Source organism: Mesoplodon bidens (genome assembly GCF_964165515.1).
Source record: "Mesoplodon bidens genome assembly, chromosome: 8".
Taxonomy (NCBI): Eukaryota; Metazoa; Chordata; class Mammalia; order Artiodactyla; family Ziphiidae; genus Mesoplodon; species Mesoplodon bidens.
Window position 1 is genome coordinate 80,757,777 of NC_138165.1, and position 13,856 is coordinate 80,771,632.

At 34.3% G+C, this 13,856-nt stretch overlaps 1 protein-coding gene across 8 annotated transcripts in view; it reads left to right on the forward strand.

The window, feature by feature from the left end:
• The window catches only part of NBEAL1 (neurobeachin like 1), a 181,770-nt gene that overhangs the window by 44,169 nt on the left and 123,745 nt on the right, over positions 1-13,856 (forward strand). For 7 of the 8 annotated variants that reach the window (XM_081241721.1, XM_081241722.1, XM_081241717.1 and 4 more), the window contains 4 exons: positions 4,574-4,656; positions 9,044-9,129; positions 10,310-10,616; positions 12,133-12,239. In XM_081241721.1, the coding sequence (XP_081097847.1) occupies positions 4,574-4,656; positions 9,044-9,129; positions 10,310-10,616; positions 12,133-12,239 (583 nt within the window). The remainder of the gene's footprint in view (positions 1-4,573; positions 4,657-9,043; positions 9,130-10,309; positions 10,617-12,132; positions 12,240-13,856) is intronic. The other variant, XM_081241723.1, reaches the window with a different exon arrangement.

Consider the following 13,856-nt stretch of genomic DNA (forward strand, 5'->3'; position numbering starts at 1 on the left):
TTGACTTTGATAGAAAAATGAAACATAGTGGAGATAAATCGTGTAATGAGGAGAAATCTATATAGCTCATGGAAGATCTGTACAGGGGAACTATAGCAATAACTTAGACTTTATATATTAGTATGATTCTGAAGTTATGGAAATTTGGAATGTATATATTTTCTTATTGTTTGTGCTTGTTGCTTACCAATACAGCTAAAACAGATTAGAACAGATTTAATTAAAATTAACATAATTCCAAATACAGAGCCATTTAAAATTATTTCTTATTTGATGAAATATATGGATTTTTTCATATCTTCATGTGTAATTTTATTTAATTAATAGATTTGATTAATCTGTTAGCCCAATTTTGATTTTATTTGTAGAATCCATCATATTTAGAAAGATTTCTCCAAATGGAACTAAAATAAGTATAGGGAAAGAAATCTTTCCTGAAAATGACTTATTTATTCAAGCATTTATTTAAAAATATATTTATTGGGACTTCCCTGGTGATCCAGTGGTTAAGACTCCACGCTTCCATTGCAGGGGACATAGGTTCTATCCCTGGTCAGGGAACTAAGATCCCGAATGCCTCATGGCAGCCAAAAAACAAAAACAAACAATATATTTATTGACTTCCTACTTTGTGCCCAGTGTAAGTTCAGTAGGACTCATTGTCTGCCCACAGACTAAAATAGTTTTTTTAAAAACATTATTTTACCTTTTTTTTTTTTGGCTGCGTTGGGTCGGCACATGGGATCTTCATTGAGGCATGCAGGATCCTTTGTTTCAGCGCGCAGGCTTCTCTCTAGTTGTGGCGTGCAGGCTCCAGGGCGGGTGGGCTCTGTAGTTGTGGTGTTGGGTTCCAGAGTGTGTGGGCTCTGTGGTTTGCGGCACATGGGCTCTAGTTGAGGCATGCAAGCTCAGTAGTTGTGGTGCACGGGCTTAGTTGCCCTGTGGCATGTGGGATCTTAGTTCCCTGACCAGGGATCGAACCTGCGTCCCCTGTGTTGTAAGGCAGATTCTTTACCACTGGACCACCAGGGAAGTCCCGAGAAAAATAATTTACATTAAGTTATGTCTTCGGGCTCCTACTGGCCAAATCTGGGACAATATATATGCAAAAACAATTAATTAAAGAATTATAAACCATTGGGGGAAAAAAGGAATTCATGAGTCCATACCAGTGACTGATAAAGATTGAGAGAGAGGGAGAGACAGAGACAGAGAGGGAAAGAGAGAGAGGGGAGAAGAGAGGGCTCTTGCTTACATTAGAAGGCCAAATGCCAATTAGTAATGTACAGGGGCTGCTGGTGTTGGGAAAAAATCAGCATTTTGCACACATCATAGGAAAGATATGGATCAGGATGCTAAGTCTGGGGCAGGTTTTGATAAGGAACATGGCTTTTGCATGGTTTTAAAATGTTTCTCCACAGATTACGTATTTGTTGCAAAGGAAATATTAGTAGTTATTTTGTACAGTACTCGGTAGTACATTGACTGGATGATCAAAATTAACATCATCATTGAGAAGCAGGTGGACATCCTGTGCTTACAACTGTGATACTCTACGAAGGACCCATCATTGCTTGTATAATATTCCAGCCAAGAATGCATAATCTGAATCTTAAGTGTATGGAAACATCAAGCAAACTCCAAATGAACATCATTTTCATGAGTAAAAGGAGGGGTTAGGAGACAGTATTCTTTAAAAGTGTCATAAAGAAAGGCTGTCGAAATGTTTCAGATTAAAGGATGCTGAAGAGATGTGACAGCCAAATGTAATACCTGACCCTGGACAGGAAACTATACTTAGGGGTGGGAAGGTGGGAATGCTATAGGACATGATTAGGTCAGTTGACATACTGGATTATGAATGGTAGATTAGATAAATGTATTACATTCATGTTAAGCGTATTGAAATTTATAACTGTACTGTAGTATTATGTAAGACAGTATCCCTTTTCCTAGGAATTATTCACTAAAGTATTTAGAGGTAAAAGGCTATAATATTCATAATTTTCCCTTAAATGTTCTGAAAAATATTATAGGTCTGAATATGTGTATATATAAATATATATCTCATATATAGATATATGTGCATATATATTTTTTCCGGGGGGAGTGAGAAAATTATAAAGCATTTAGGATAAAGTTTTAACAATGAACCTGGGTAGACTATACGTGAAGTTTTTTGTACTATTTTTATTCTTGCAGCTTTTGCAAGAGCTTGAACTTATTTCCAGATAAAAAGTTGAAAAATTAGAAAAGTAGTTATGTTCTAGGTATGATGGGAAAACACACACACACACACACACACACACACACACACAAGCACAGAAAAATTGACCAGGGGACATAAACTTAGAAAACTGAGATGCAAGCAAACATTTTGCATCCCTCTCAGCAACCTGTTGATATGTATTGGCATCAACTAGGTGCTAAATGCTTGGCCCAAGTATCAGCTAATAATGGAGCAACCAAATATACTATGTTCTAAAAATGGTACATTATTAGCTGTTTTGTCTTATCCTATTGAAAACATGCAGTGCAAACTACTTATGCTTTAATATTTGTGTTATGTATAATAGTTTTTACCTCTTTAATTTAGCTTATTAAATTTTAGCACAATTATAATGGAAATTATTTATGTTCATATGTTACATCTAATACAGAGCCTTTAGAATGAGTCATTAATCACAAATTGCAGGAGTAAATTTTCATTATGTTAATCAAATTAGAATCTTTATTTTTGTTTGTAGCACAGGATTTTTGGATAGGATATATCCAATGTATTAGTTAATATCATAATTTATAATAAATGTGCAAAATGTAAATAATCGCCTGGAAAAACCTAACTGAAAGCTAAATCAGATTTCATCCTTTTAAAATTAATTTTTCTACAACATGACTAACTTTTTTAAGGCATGACTCAGTTTTTTATTTGAAACTCTAGTAATATTTGTATTGTTGGAAACACATAAAAATTTTTGGTAATGATCTTAAATAGGAAGATCCAGTAATGTTCTAAGATGTTATATTTGAAATTAAAATAAATACAGAAGTATGATAATTCTTAAGCCCTCTACTCAATGGAAATAAGCATAGATTTGGAAAGCAGTGCAGTAGCAAATGGTATCTGATATGATTTCTAGTGAATCTGGATTAGATCTGGATCTTAGAACTCTTTCGTGTGTCAGTACTAAGTCCAGCTGTGCCTATGCCTATCCTGTTCAGCTTATTCTATGATCAACTGGCTTTTCTTTCTATATAATTATAAGGAACAATTATAATAATTATAAAGAAAATAATTTCAATACCTTAATTGAATATTGTTCAAATTGTTGAGAAGAAGGCATCTTAATACAGTGCTTTATCAGTAGATTGTATTTAAATGTATGGAATTTCTATGTGGCTGTTCTCCAAATATTTTCCATTTTTGTTGGCTCTAACTTTTTTTTTTTTTTTAAGATTTAACAAAGTTTATTAAATCGCTTGCTCTCTGTAAAGGCATGATTTTACTACCTTTTTTTTAGTGAGAGCAAAAAGATTTTGGAGCATATTTATACATTATTTAAATTAATTAATTAAAAATTTTAATTTTATTTTATTCTTTTATACAGCAGGTTCTTATTAGTTATCCATTTTATACATATTACTGTATACATGTCAATCCCAGTCTCCCAGTTCATCCCATCACCACCACCCACCCCGCCACTTCCCCCCCTTGTTGTCCATACATTTGTTCTCTACATCTGTGCCTCTATTTTTGCACTACAAACCGGTTCACCTGTACCATTTTTCTGGTTTCTAACAGTGTTAAGAGCTTGTTTAGGGGATGGAAAAAAGTCTGTTTTTGTTTTTGTTTTTGTTTTTTTGGATTTTCAACAGTCCACCAGTTGCTGATATGTCATTGTAACAGTAACCTTTATTCCCTAAGCCCCACACCCACCATGCCCATCTAAGAGATTCATTTTGTGATGAATTGAAGTGTTCTTTGTAAAAGCACATGCTGTTTGTGTTGGCCTTACTGAAGTCTGTAGAAATATTTCAGCCATCAAAATTACTGAAATTGTGATCAAAAACAAAAATAATCCCAGCCCTCTGGATCTGTATCCTTCAGGTGGAAGAAGCCAGTGGTATGGAGTCTTTGTGTCCAGATAAAATTTCAGAAAGTGGCACAGAGTAGCTTGATTTCTGATGAATTTCATTTGCACTGTAGGAATAAGCTACTACCTTAGGTATCAAATTAGCAGTACTACTGAACTAGTTCTTTTACATTTTGGAAATTTTAAATGGCTATTTCCTTTTTCTATTTCCAGTTGTTAGGAAACTTAATGTGACTGCTACGTTTCACCGTTAATTGTTTTAAATTTTTGTGTAATTCGAAAGAAGAAATCCTTTCAGTTGGTGAGCATTTAAATTAGTGGCTAGACCTCCTTTTCAAGATTATGCCAATCCTGGTGATGTATTATTCAGTACACAAATCAAAAGTAAAATATTAAATTTATTTTATAATTGTTTTTGTAATTGTGCCTTCTCTATTTGCCCATGTTGTAATTTGGTATTAACTTCTTTTTAACAATAGACGAATCCTTAGTACTGTGGAAAAGAGCAGACAGAAATATAAACCAGCTTCTCTCACAGTGGAGTTTGTCCCTTTCTTTTATCGTAAGTAACAGCTCTAATTTCTCTTGCTTTGATTCTGATGTTACTTTGACTGTTCCTTATTCTTATTCTGATTCTGACCTTGATTCAGCTTTGTGTATTTATAAGATAAAGATTCTAAGAAACTATTACTGGAGTACTTGATTCATGTTTTGTTGTGATTATTCTTCTTGGTTTTATTTAATTCATTGTTCTCAAAGTGTTTTTCTTTTGAGAAGAGTTGAATGTTTCAATGATGGTAGTATATTTTAAAACTTTAGAATTTTTACAGAAAATAGACTTGAGAGACTTGGTCCCCGTTTGTATGACCTATATGGACTCTAGCTTTCTTTCTTTAAAGAAATGATTTTGCCATATTTTAAGAATGTAGAAAATTTTGCAGAATATAAAAGGAACACCTTGTGTTTCCCACTCAAATTGGTCAGATCTTAACATTTTGCCATTTTGCCATATTTGCTTTAATTCTCTCACTTTTTTTTTTCTAAGATAATAAAATAAGACAAATAGTCCCTAGAAGGGCAGTTGGTCCTGTCCAAAATATATATGACATTTGGTCCATGCCAAAAGGTCCTTGATATTTGGTCCTGTCCAAAATGTCCATAAGACACTTGGCTATGCCAAAACGTCCTTGAAATTTGCTTCTATCCAAATGAGCATATTTGGTTCATGCCACATGGTTTTGGGTAGGACCAAATGTCAAGGACTTTTTGGCATGGACCAAATATCTTATGGACATTTTGGACAGGACCAAATGTCTGCTAACGAAATAGTCCTTTGTTTGATTGCTTGGTGAAGATGATTGCAGTGCCCACTTTGCTTGACCACCAGTAGTGATACTGCCTTCAGCTAGATAATCAAACTCTCATGTCCACAGTAGGAAACCCAACATGCCAATGGAACAGTGTAGGTGTTTCTTTTCAGGAGGAGATCTCAGAACATTCCGAGGGCTTTTCTTGGGTTTTCTAAGTGAGGGTATGAAACCAAATTGGTGGATGTGTGAGCCACTCTGACTTTGAAGTACAGTATCCCATAGAAGGCATGTATAGCTTATAGTAACCCATGAATGTAATTTCCACATCCTGGGAAGGGAAATGCCTAAATTACAAGTTGCAATCAGGGAAGCCCAAGGTTATTTTATAGTTATCATAGTCTTCCTAGTCCAGATCAAGGGCCATTTTTACCATAAGCAATGTTGCCTGGTAACTCATTTGTCACTCATTGATGGTCCACATTTGTCAGATTTCCAGAAATATAATACTTGGTCCATTTTCCTATAGAGAAGGAGAAAGGGTTTTTCCTACCCTTTGTTAATCAGCATTCACAGTAGTGATAGTGGAATTTTTCAATTGTAAAGATGTCTTTCCTTTTGCAATTTTGCAAGATATTCTTGGAATGATACTGTGGCATAGGGTGAATATCTATTTTTCAACATTTTTTCACCTAATATTTTGCATCCATTGATGATACTTGCCTGGATCAGTTATTTTATTGAGGGTTGAAATATTGTGGTCTTCAAATTCTATCCTTACAGTTCTATCAGCTGTTGTATTCTGTAAAAAAGAATTTTCCCTCATCAACTGGGGATAAACTACAGCTGTTCCAAAAAAGGTTGGATAAAGTACTTAAATCTTTCCCTTTTACTGTCTGTTTTCAAAATGAGTTCAAATAATAGTTACTTCTAGTGGGGCAAATAAGTTTTATTTCTCTCTTTTTTGTGTATCACTGTGGACTCAATGATTTTTATTTATTCAATGTTACAATCAGGTTATAGTTTTTGATGCTAAAATTATTCCAAACTTGATCACTAAGAGCATTTTATCCTATTCAGTTTGCCTTTTCATTTAATTGAGTCTTTTAAAACACAGAAGCTTTAAATATTAATGGAATTTAATTTATAAATTTTTTTTTATGATCTGTGGTTTTTGTGCCTTACCAAAGAAATCTTGATTACCTCGAGGTCATGAAGATTTTCTCTTATGTTTTCTTCTATTAGGTCAGTTAACCTGTTTTGAGTTAGTATTTTCTATGTAGCATAACGTTTTTCATTATTGTTCCAGCAACATTTGTTGAAAAAGCTCTTCTTTCTTCCATTGAGTTACCTTGGCACATTTGTCAAAAAATCTGTTGACCATAAAACATGGGTTGACTTCTGGATTCTTTTTTTTGTTTCACATGTCTACCTTTATGCTGTTACCATGCTGTATTGATTATTGTGACTTTATACTAAGTCCTGAAGTCATTAAGACCTCCAACTTTGTTCTTCCTTTTTAAGTTGTTTTCATTATTCTGGATCATTTGCATTTTTATATATATTTTAGAATCCATTTTTCAGTATTGTTACAAAAAAGCTTGCTGGGATTTTGATTGGGATTGTATTGAATCTATGGAACCATTTGAGGAGAATTGCCACCTTAAGAATATTGAGACTTCCAATTCATGAATCGGATATATCTCATTGTTTATTTGTATGTTATTTATTTCTTTAACCAGTATTACATAGTTTTCAAAACATAGATTGTGCACATGTTTTGTTAATTTATCCCCAAATATTTATCCCAAGTACTTGTAGATGTAAAGTCTTTAAAATAAACTATTGCAAATTTTTTGAAAAGCCTTATCTTCATGACCTGTTTTTTGATAATGAAATGTCCCTTCGTATCCATGGTAATATTCCTTGCCTATTTTGTCAGATACTAGTATAGTATCTGACACTCCAGCAATCTTATGATTAGAATTTGTTTTCTGTATGTCCTCTGTGGCTGAATAGAACTCTATCATCTGTGTGAAATCTGAAATTTCAGTTTACAACTTCTTGGTAGGTTTTTGCCTGTCTTGTGGGATTTCATACTATAATTTAGGACTGGTACTTGGACTCAAAGTGAGCCCTTTGCATATTTCTGGATTGCTTTCTCTGTATGTAGAGCTTCCTCCATTCAAGTACTGCTTTACAAATTCCAGTTGCCTAGGCCTCCCCAAACTTTTTATCTGTCTCCTAACTCAGCAAATAGCCATGTTCTTTTAGGGTTCCCCTTTGCTCTGCATTTGTTCAGAAAATGTCTACAAACCAGAAGCTGAGGTGATCCTTGGGTTTACTTTGCTTTCCTTCTCTTGTGTTTCACAATAGAAGGACAATTTCTAGAACCTAAAAATCTCTAGAGCCTATTTTTTCGAATTTTCTAGTTATTTATAGCAGGAAAACATGTGTAGTGACAGTTACTCCAGCATAGCTGGAATGACTTAATTTTTTAAATGTAAATTTCTATCAATACACTTTAACTCAAAATTGTTTCTTTTTGGTAATGTTTCTTATGTATAAAAATTAGATATAATTCTATTGTTATAATCTTGTCTTTGTATGTAATGATGTATGCAAAAGGATATTCATTACTGGATTGTTAGTAGTTTCAAAAGAAAATGGAAAAGCATAAACATTTATCAGTAGAGAACTGGTTAAGTAAATTAAGGTACGTCATTGTAGTGGAATGCTCTCTAGTCATTCTACTACTGATGAATAATGCAGATGTATATATTAAGATGTAAAAATGCTCAGAATGTATTAAGTATAATGGATTAAGCAAAAAAGCATAATGCAGTAATGTATGTAGAGCTTTTTTGCTTTTTTTTTTTTAAGGTGTAGAGAGCAAGGTGGATTGAGGAATAGGTTAGAGGGAAACTTGCTTTTCCTTGTCAGTTCTTTTATGCTGTTTAAATTTTTCTGTGTAATGTGCATGTATAACCTTTTAAAAGCAATAAAGTTATGTTAAAAGAAAGGTTACTATTGGTACCAGAGCTTAGAATATTGGCCCTGGAGTGGACCCAGGGGATCTTTTTATCTAACTCTTTCAATTTTATAATTGAATAATAATAGTTTATATAAGCAGTAGTACTAGTAGTAAAAAGACATCTAGTTTTATTGCAGATTTGGGTTAATTTGTATCTCTGTCACTTAGTAACCCGATGACTTTAGGCACCGTATTAAATTTTGACCTTCCATTTGCTCATTTATAAATGGGGGCAAAATATTATCCTCGTATAGAGTATTATGAGAATTAAATGAGGTAACATAAAGAAAGTATCTAAAATGCTCCCTGATTGATGGTTTCTCTTTTCCTTTTCTATGAAAAAAAATGCATGTTAACTCTGCCTTTTAACAAATTTTAGCCTTTCACAAATCTTTTTTTTTTAAATTTTGTTCTGTTTTGTTTTGTTTCTTATAATTAATTTTTACTGGAGTATAGTTGCTTTACAATGTTGTGTTAGCTTCTACTGTGCAGCAAGTGAATCAGCTATACAAATCGTTTTTGATGTTTCTGTGTCAGACATTCCTTAGAGATCAGTCATACTGTGAAAGAGAAACCTTATTTATTTATTTTGTGTATTATATTCACAGAATGTTTTCAAGAAAGTGAGCATCTCAAGGAGAGTCTTAAGTGTTGCTTATTGCATCTCTTTGGAGCCATTGTAGCTGGTGGGCAGGTGAGGAACATGTTGAAAGTTAACCTATAAAACGATAGTAAACAGTGCAAAAAGTTTTCCGTAGATTATTTAATGAATTCTTTGTCTCTTTAAAAATTTCATGAACCATACAAATATTTTTTTGAGTTTAGATCTTGTTTAAAACTTAATTTACTTACCTCTTTTATTTAAATGTAATGTTTATTCCTGGTAGCCATGTGTCCAGCAAAAACATCAGGGGTTCTGTTAATAAGGAAGCAGAGGGAAATTGATGTTGGATGGGCCATCAGCAATTTCTTTCATAGTAGCACTTGTTATTATTGATATTATTTATCATATTGATAATCAGTCCACATGGCCTCAGTGTTATTACTTTTAGATGATTTTACATAATTATACTCTGATTTATTATTTATGAATTTAACAATTTAGGGCAACATATTTATTTCAAGCTTAATGGATCATCTCAAATAGCTACCAGTTACTTAGAGTTTCAGAAATATGTTTGTAGAATCAGAGCCAAGCCAGTCCTCTTATATATCTATATTATTTGGGATAATATGATATAAATGATATATGTCATTTGCTATAACCAACAGAAAATCTGAGAGAGGCTTGGCCAAATCGACGTGTTTATTTTTATTCTTGCATAAGAAATCCCGATGCAGGCAGTTCTGGGATAGCACAGCAACTCAATGATATCATCAGGAACTAAGGTCCTTGTGTTCCTGTTCTGCTCTGTAGCCTGCTACTTTAATTCTGGGGCTTGTTTCCTCATGATATAAAGGTGGCTGCAAGCTTCTTGTCTGCATTTCAGGCAGGAAAAGGGTGAAAAAGCCAAGAGCAAAGGATCCTTTCCTTTTTTATTTGTAAAGTGATATCCTCTTCATGGTCTACTGGCATATATTCTTGACCAGAGCTATGTCGCATGGCTACCCCTAGCTACAAGGGAGGGTGGTAAGTAAGTTTTCTACATGGGCAGGTGACTATCTGAATAAAATCAGAATGCTATTAGTAGTGAAGAAATGAAGACCTAATATGTGTAAAACACCAGCAATGTCTGTCAAAGTATCTGTGTAAAAGTTTTTCAATGTTGATTTATAAAGAAAAAGTCTGCAGATTTATTAAATTCTCTTTGTTTTTGCAAACGTACAGCACTTCAGTTAGATTTGGGTTTCATTTTTAGTCTCTCATGTTTCAGAGGAATGCTTTGCAAGCAATTTCTCCAGCCACCATGGAGGTTCTCATGAGAGTTTTGGCCGACTGCGATTCTTGGGAAGATGGAAATCCTGAAGAAGTGGGTAGGAAGGTAGAACTTACTCTGAAGTGCCTTACAGAGGTGGTACATATCCTTCTCACTAGCAGCTCTGATCAGCGTCAAGTGGAAACCAGCACTATTTTGGAGAACTATTTTAAATTGCTAAATTCAGATCATTCAGCTTTACCTAATCAAAGGAGGTCCAGGCTGTGGGAAAGCCGGTTCATAGCTCTACAGATCAAAATGCTGAGTGAGTATTAGATGAAGTTTATTATATTCAGTTTTCTCTGAATCTAGTTTTTTTTTTACCTTTATATTCTCCATTTTCATTTAGAATTCAAGGCTATTGTATCGAAAATATTGATTGTTTAATTCAGATATTGTGTGACTATTTAGATTTGACTTCAAAATAATATGGAATTGATTTGTCTTTCACATGTTTGCTTTAACAGTGACAAAATCGAGCCTCTATATTCTCTTGAAAGTTGTAATCCACTAAAAGCATCAATGTTCAAAAGTAAATCAGCTGTGATTTTGAAATTCTAGGAAAAGTAAATTTTCAAGAAGTGCCATTTGTAGTTTCTAACCTATGGCAAAGAGTCACTTACGATCAATTTTTTATGTGCTTCTAATACATCTCTGTAGAAATCACTTCAGCATGTCCTTCCTTTTGAGGGTTTCTGGTTTCTTGTTTTGTTTTGATTCCTCAGATCCTCTGTGTGTATGTGTCTTGTTTCTCTTTCCCTCTCTTTGTGTTGGTTGTTTTGTGTCATTCTGTGCTTCTTTCTCTCTCTCCCCCTCTCCTGCCTCCCTGCAAGCTCCTTCACCAATATATGTGATTTCTTTTTGTATTTCTGTTAAATTGATAGATACTAATATTATTAACTGAGTTCCTTTTTATAGAAGTAACATATTTTCATTATAGCTAAACTAGAAAGTTCAGATAAGTAAAAAAAAGTTTTTGCATCCTGCCACCCGACATAACCAACATTAATGGTTTGTTGTATAGCCCTAGAGACTTTAAAAAATGTTTGTGTGGGTATGTGTGTGGTGTCCAATTTAAAAATATTGGACTTCAAAATCTCAGTGAAACTTAATGATTCATAACAACAGTGTTTCTGTAGGAAAATAGATTCATCTTATATAGTTTCTATTCTTTTATATGTTATAACATGTCATGTTTTATAATTATTATAAATTATAAGTTTATAAGGAAATTTGAGTCTATATTGGACTTCTTTTTTATTATGAACTTGCATATTACCTATGTCAAATGTCCCTTGATTTCTGAGTGGGGACATCCTTTCAGTAGGAAACAAGACCAAAGCATCATCACAAATGGATTAATTGCCTAAGTCTCATTTTCATGATAGTCATATGTTAATTTTATACTATAGAAATGAGACTATGTTGCCAGACATAACCAAGTGTTGCTTATTCATATCAAGTTGGGAACCACAGTTTATTACACTTAAGTTATAATGGAAGAACACCTAAGTAAATCTCTGGGAAATATATATCATTCTTATATATAAAAAATAAATATTTTTAATAATAAAGTATAAAAATGTTCACTTTTTTTTCACTTTTCTTGTCAAGTAATAAGTACAGGTTTTGTTTTCTATTCCCCCTCTTTATTATTTCCTATTAATTTACATCTGTTTGTTAGCCAAAAAACCTAAATTAAATATATGGCTAGAGTGAATGTTTCTGTGATCCCAGATTTTCCACTTTATTAATGGACAATTTTGTTTTTAATTTCCTAGATACCATTACAGCCATGTTAGACTGCAGAGATAGGCCTGTTCTTCAGGCTATTTTTCTTAACAGTAATTGCTTTGAACATCTCATACGACTGCTACAGAACTGCAAGGTATTTTTCTATTATTACTATTATTGTTGTCTTTGATTTTTTTTTTAATTTATTTTATTTATTTTTGGCTGCATTGGGTCTTTGTTGCTGTGCATGGGCTTTCTCTAGTTGTGGCGAGAGGGAGCTACTCTTTGTAGCGGTGCACGGGCTTCTCATTGCAGTGGCTTCTCCTGTTGTGGAGCACGGGCTCTAGATGTGTGGGCTTCAGTAGTTGTGGCACACGGGCTTAGTTTCTCCATGGCATGTGGGATCTTCCCGGACCAGGGCTCGAACCCATGTCCCCTGCATTGGCAGGCGGATTCTTAACCACTGAGCCACCAGGGAAGCCTTGTTGTCTTTGATTTTAAGAAGCTGTTATTTGGTTTATGTTTTGATTCTATTTTGAGCATAACTATAACTAAATTTTTTATTGTGGTAAAATACATGTAACGTAAAATTTACCATCTTAATCATTTTTAAGTATACAGTTCAGTGGTATTAAATACATTCACATTGTTGCAACCATTACCACCATCCATCCCCCATAACTCTTCATCTTGTAAAACTAAAGCTCTGTATCCATTAAACAACTCTACATTCTCCTCTCCGTTCAGCCCTTGGCAACTACTATTCTTTTTTTTTTTTTTTTTTTTTTTTTTTTTTAAGTTTATTTATTTATTTTTTTAATTAGTTTCTGCTTTATAACAAAGTGAATCAGTCATACATATACATCTGTTCCCACATCCCTTCCCTCATGCATCTCCCTCCCTCCCACCCTCCCCATCCCACCCCTCCAGGCGGTCACAAAGCACCGAGCTGATCTCCCTGTGCTCTGCGGCTGCTTCCCACTATCTATCTACCTGACGTTTGGTAGTGTATACACGTCCATGCCTCTCTTTCGCCTTGTCACAGCCCACCCTTCCCCCTCCCCATATCCTCAAGTCCATTCTCAAGTAGGTCTGCGTCTTCATTCCCGTTTTGCCCCTAGGTTCTTCATGACATTTTTTTTTTAAATTCCGTATATATGTGTTAGCATACGGTATTTGTCTTTCTCTTTCTGACTAACTTCACTCTGTATGACAGACTCTAGGTCTATCCACCTCATTACAAATAGCTCAGTTTCGTTTCTTTTTATGGCTGAGTAATATTCCATTGTATATATGTGCCACATCTTCTTTATCCATTCATCCGATGATGGACACTTAGGTTGTTTCCAGCTCCGGGCTATTGTGAATAGAGCTGCAATGAACATTTTGGTACATGTCTCTTTTTGAATTATGGTTTTCTCAGGGTATATGCCCAGTAGTGGGATTGCTGGGTCATATGGTAGTTCTATTTGTAGTTTTTTAAGGAACCTCCATACCGTTCTCCATAGTGGCTGTACCAATTCACATTCCCACCAGCAGTGCAAGAGTGTTCCCTTTTCTCCACACCCTCTCCAGCATTTATTGTTTCTAGATTTCTCTTTTTTTTTTTTTTAATTAGTTTCTGCTTTATAACAAAGTGAATCAGTCATACATATACATCTGTTCCCACATCCCTTCCCTCATGCATCTCCCTCCCTCCCACCCTTCCCATCCCACCCCTCCAGGTGGTCACAAAGCACCGAGCTGATCTCCCTGTGCTCTGCGGCTGCTT